The following is a 6,004-nucleotide window of genomic DNA, read 5'->3' as shown; positions in this document are numbered from 1 at the left end:
ATGCTGTCTCCTAGAGTACATTTATAGCAATATTATTCAGATAGCTTTCAAGAAGGAAAAAAGTAGACAAAGGCATATCATGCAAATGCAAGCACAAATAAATCAAGAAGACAATATTACTTTCAACATATAATTCAAGGCAAAGGTATTAAACAGGCTAAAACAAGCCATTTGTTACTAGTGAAAGAATCTATAATAAAGATATCAGTCATGAACATAAAAATCATATCAAAATGTGTGAAACAAACCAATAAGAATTTCTAAGAGGAACAGAAAATGGCAATCCATGTTAAAAATAAACAAAAACCAGAAGTACTGAATAATTCTATTAATAAAGTTGACTTAATAGTAGATCTTACTCCCCTTACAGACAAACACTCTACCTTATTATCTAGCACCTACTGAAATTACCAAACTTGGTCAAATGCTAAGACCCAAGAAAATGTCAATAAATACTCCAAAACATACCAAAATGTAATAAAACTAGAAAATAACAACACAGTATAAATGTTACAAAGAAAAAATCTACCACTGTATAAAATGCTTATAATTAATTATTCAAAGGGAAAATCACAATAGTAATTATATAATGCTTTGAAAGTAAGGGTAAAGAGAATACTTATTAAAATATAAATAATTATTCTGTCAAACAGAAAATCAGAATAGCAATTATATCATGCCTTGAAACATGTATCAATGCCTAAAGAATTCTGCCAAAGCTCAAATCTGCAAGAAAGAAACATTAAAGACTTTTACTATCAAACAGAAAAGAATGGAAATAAGTTGAATTTTGTTATGCATTCAGCTCAAGAATTTAGAAACAGAACAATCTAACCAATTTAACAGAAATATGGGCTGTGCACTGTGACTCACACTTATAATCCCAGTACTTGGGGAGGCGGAGGCAGGCATATCAACTGAGCCCAGAAGTCCAAGACCAGCCTGGGCAACATGGCGAAACCCTGTCTCTACAAAAAATACAAAAATTTGCCAGGCATAGTGGTGCATGCTTGTAGTCCCAGCTACTTGGGAGGCTGAGGTGGTAGGATCACTTGAGCCCAGGAGGTCAAGGTTGCAGTGAGCCATGATTGCACCACTGCATTCCAACCTGGGTGACAGAGCTGGGTGTCTCAAAAAAAAAAAAAGAGAGAGAGAGAGAGAAACATGGAGAAGGAAAAATAAAAACAAGAGGAGAAATTAGTGAGTTTGAAAAAGAAAAACAATTTCAAAACCCAAGAGTTCATTCCTTGGGGAAAAAAAAAATAGTAATAAAATACACAACCCAAACCAATCAACCTCTAAAAAGAGAAAGAGAACTGAACTTAGGAGTCAGAATAACCCGGGATTATATAACCTATAGACGCAGAGGAGATGAAAGCAAATATTCCATCTGACATTCTGCCAATATGGGTAATATATCAACCAAATATATATTTTTTAGAAAAATACAAAAATTGACTCAAGAAAATGTCAGAAACATAAACAGACCCAAAATCATGAAAGAAATTGACAAAGTTGTCAAAGAATCATCCCCTTAAAGGGGTGCAACTTCAATGATCTTTTGAGAAAACGTTCAATTTTAAAGGAAGGGAATAATTCCAATGTGACATAAACTATTCCAGAGGGAAAAACAATGGAAAACTTCCCAGTTCATTTTAAGGAAAATAGCGTAACTCCGATAATGAAATCAGAACAGAATGTCCAGGATCTGGAGGAAAAGAATGACAAGTCTTTATAATAGTGCATAAGTAAACAGAAGACTTGAGTACACACTGAGTAAATGTGGAAACATACCTTGCTCCCAGTTAGGATGGCTCAATATAAATCCTAATTCTCTCTAGATTAACTTGCAAATATAATCCAATTCCCTTTAGTCCAGAGACATTAAATAACTCAGCCATGATCAGCCAACTCTTCACTACAGACATAAGAGGCAAAACCAGATCTGCCTGACTCCAAAGATCATGTTTTTCCCAAGGGGAAGGAACTTGAACAGGTAATTGGATATTAGTAAAAACAGCTGATGCCAAACAGCAACCTGTCATCCTCACTGAATAGTGACCGGTGAGTGATGATCTTTTAAAGACATTTCCCTATAGTAGTTTACTAATAATTTTGTAAGGCTTCTCTGATTAGTTACCATATTAATTTTATAATATCTTTGCCTACATATTATTTACTTGCAAAGAATTAATTTTGTTTTATTTATATACAAATATGAAGAGACCTAATTTGTATAATCTCATAGTTGGTTTTATATTGTTAAGATTGGCAGACTTTTTCAACTATTTCTGCTGAATCTATGTCACTTCCCAGCTACTCGGGTTAAGGTACAGTTTAAGTGGGATAGCAAACAGCTAATTAAGAACTTTCTCAACTCCCCCAAAATAATAAATGACATCGGCCAGCTGTGGTGGTTCACACCTATAATCCCAGCACTTTGGGAGGCTGAGGTGGGCAGATCACTTGAGGTCAGGAGTTTGAGATCAGCCTGGCCAATATGGTGAAACCCAGTCTCTACTAAAAACACAAAAAATAGCCAGGCATCGTAGTGGGTGCCTGTAATCCCAGATCCTCAGAAGGCTGAGGCAGGAGAATCGCTTGAACCTAGGAAGCGGAGATTGCAGTGAGTCAAGATAGCACCACTGCACTCCAGCCTGGGCGACACAGCAAGACTCCATCTCAGAAAATAAATAAATAAATGACATCAATTACTTCTCAAGGTTTGTCTACAGGGTTTTTTGTTTGTTTGTTTTCTGAGACAGGGTCTTGCCCTGTCACCCAGGTTGGAGTGCAGTGGCATGATCAGAGCTCACTGCAGCCTTGAACTCCTGGGTTCAAGTGATCCTCTTGCCTCAGCCACCTGAGTAACTGGGACTATAGGCATGCACCATCACACCAGGCTAAATGTTCTTTCTTTCTTTTTTTTTTTTTTTGGTAGACATGGGGGTCTCACTGTGTTGCTCAGGTTGACCTCAAACACCTGGCTTCAAGCCATCCTCCTCAGCCTCCCAAAGTGCAGGGATTACAGGCATGAGCCACTGTGCCCCACCTGTCTACAAAGTATTTAATTAGTCCTCATACCTCATAACCAGAGTTTTTTTTTTTTTTTTTTTACTTACTGTAATTGTCACAGTGTTTTTAAAAACCCATGTGACAATTATGTACAATGAGGTTTATTTCTACTTCTTAAAGCTCCTTCCCTCCACTCCTTTTTTCAGCTAACACCTACCCTCCCGCACCCTAGGGGTGCCCCTGCTTCCACCTCCCCACTCTCAACTTGATCCCCTTAAAGCTGCTGGGTCAGCCTCCCTGGCACCTCCTCTTTCACACGCAAGAGCAAGAAATGACTCTTGGTTTTTTTTTTTTTGTTTTTTTTTTTTTTTTGAGACAGTCTTGCCTGTTGCCTAGGCAGGAGTGCAGTGGCACTATCTCGGCTCACTCACTGCAACCTCTGCCCCCTGGGTTCAAGTGATTCCTGTGCCTCAGCCTCCCGAGTTGCTGGTCCTGCAGGCGTGCGCCACCACACCCAGCTAAGTTTTTCTGTTTCTAGTAGAGATATGGTTTTGCCATGTTGGCCACGCTGGTCTGGAACTCCTGACCTCAAGTGATCCGCCTGCTTCAGCCTCCCACAGTGCTGGGATTATAGGCATGAGTCACCACACCTGGCCAGAAATGACTTTTGAGTTTACTGCCAGAGATAAGCCACATGGCTACCCTCTGTTGCCTTGGGTATTTGAGAGTGGACTGATCATCACCTAATGTTCTCCTTTTAAATGCCTTTTTATTACTTGCCACCACTCCCTGAGGGCTCAGCTGAGAAAAAATACCCCAGAGCCCATTCAGCCTGGTACCAAGAGGATACGGATCTCTCGACCTCCTCTAGTTCTATGGCTGGAGCAACTACGTCTGAGTATAAATCTCAGAAAGCAAATAGGAGCTGTCCGGCCCAGCTGATTCTGCAGCATACTTCCCCACATTCCGTGCTTAGCGTTTTCTAGGAGGAAATGAGGCTTCGCCTCCACCTACCAGCTGTCTGGAAACCAATGACGGCTGGCACAGAGCGCCTGGGAGGTGCTGTGGAGATGTTCACCGTGTAGTTGGTGCCTGGGTACAGGGCTAGGCACACTTCTGGGGTCCTGCTGTCTGTGGTCAAGTTGATTGTCTCCTCATGAACTGATTCCATAGGGTCTAACCGTTGTCCTTTTACGGATATCTTTGAGAGGAAAAGACAAGAGAACCCCCTATGACTCCAGTCAAAACAATCCAGAATTTGTGGTGCTGGAGCCCATTCTCCTACTATTCCATTTTATACTGCGCTGCTCAGCCAGGGAGCATTCGTAAGGTACATCTCTGCTGCCAGGTATCTGCTGATAAAGTCTGATCAGCCCGGTGAATATTAAACCCCTAGAAGAGACATAAATGAGGAATCTCCCTAGGAAGTGCTCTCCTGCACACGAATGATCAAATGGAGACGACTGCAACCTGAGGACCATTGGCTGCACTCTGTCACCAAGTCAGCAGACGTTCCCGGGCTTGCTCTGGGGGTGTGAAATACAAGCGCTTGGAAACAAGCAATCGTGAGGATGCCAAATATAAACGCATCCCCCACACACGCACCCTGCTGAATGACAAACATGTTAAACACAAAATGCAAAATAACGAAATAATACAGATATCTTCAAAAATTCCGTCCGCTCTTTTTAAATGACAGTGGGATCGGAAAGCAGTTAGATTGAGGCCAGGCGCGGTGGCTCATGCCTATAATCCCAGCACTCTGGGAGGCCGAGGTAGGTGGATCACCTGAAGTCAGAAGTTCGAGACCAGCCTGGCCAACATGGTGAAACCCCATCTCTACTGAAAATACAAAAAATTAGCCAAGCATGGTGGTGCACACCTGTAATACCAGCTACTTAGGAGGCTCAGGCAGGAGAATCACTTGCACCCAGGAGGCTGAGGTTGCAGTGAGCCAAGATCCCACCACTGCACTCCAGCCTGGGCAACAGAGTGAGACTGTCTCAAAAAAAAAAAAAAAAAAAAAAAAAGAAGCAGCATTTAGATTGAAAAGCTCTCACGGAGGCAAGTCCCTCTGACTCATATTCCCATGGGTGACGTGTCTGTCCTAGCAGGAAGAAGTGGATCATTTTACTTACCACATATGCGATCTTGGGGTTTATTCTTCCTGAGTTTATTTGCCATCTCACACAGGTATCATTAAACACTGATACATCATCAATTTTTGTCAGAATTTCTAAAAGAGAAAAAGGCAGTCAACTCACAAAAATGCATCAATGGGCTTTAGGAAAATTCTGAGGGAGATCAGTCTATCTGCTCAGCTGGTATCTCTACTGGTCACCATTCATCCTCAGAGGCCGACACTGAGTCAGGCAATGCAAGCTCTCCCAAGCCAATCACCCAACTTCTCTTCATCAGGAATGAGCACGGCCCATTACCCGACTTAGAGGGAAAGGAAAGATTCCTGCTTGGGTATAGGTCAGAATTCCAACCTGTGATTCACTTGACAGGCCACTGATGCCACTGGCATTCCACTCGGGTAGAATGGAACGAGGCCCAGAACTGGGTCCTGAGTGAGACCTTCCCTGCAATTGCACAGGTGAGACCTGCTTCCACCTTTCTCTTCCCAGCAGGATGGTGGGAAACTCCTTCAAGTCACTGCTATCCCAAGGGGGAAAATGACATGTCTCACCACACAGGACCACGCCTCAGAAACAGGTTGGGGCAAACTAAAGAAATTCTCCACAAGGTTCCTAGGTACTTCTGGCACTCCTGTAACTGAAGCTATTTAATCTGCTTCTATCAGGAGGCCACGGATTCCTCTGGGTTGTTCTGCTTCTTTTAAATATTCTGCATGTATTCCAGGTAATGAATTTAGCAATGTGGGAAACCATATGAAGGCCTTGGTTCCCCGAGGCAACATAGTTTTCAACAGTCCCAGTTAACCCTCAAGTGGTTGTTGAGACAGGAAGAAGGAAAGGGGATCTAG

General features: G+C 42.2%; 1 protein-coding gene across 13 annotated transcripts in view; it reads right to left on the bottom strand.

Annotated features, from left to right (window-relative positions):
* SUSD1 (sushi domain containing 1) overlaps positions 1-6,004 on the bottom strand; it is a 136,158-nt gene that overhangs the window by 68,938 nt on the left and 61,216 nt on the right. For all 13 annotated transcript variants that reach the window (XR_013405649.1, XM_077968340.1, XM_028834985.2 and 10 more), the window contains 2 exons: positions 5,154-5,251; positions 4,030-4,216 (listed from right to left, as the gene is read on the bottom strand). Coding sequence is in view for 12 of the 13 variants with exons in the window: in XM_077968340.1 (XP_077824466.1) it covers positions 4,030-4,216; positions 5,154-5,251 (285 nt within the window). In the remaining variant the exon portion in view is untranslated. The remainder of the gene's footprint in view (positions 1-4,029; positions 4,217-5,153; positions 5,252-6,004) is intronic.

The sequence above is a fragment of the Macaca mulatta genome, chromosome 15 (genome assembly GCF_049350105.2).
Source record: "Macaca mulatta isolate MMU2019108-1 chromosome 15, T2T-MMU8v2.0, whole genome shotgun sequence".
NCBI classification, from domain to species: Eukaryota; Metazoa; Chordata; class Mammalia; order Primates; family Cercopithecidae; genus Macaca; species Macaca mulatta.
The sequence above is the reverse complement of the archived record's forward strand: the minus strand, read 5'-3'. Positions and strand labels throughout refer to the sequence as shown.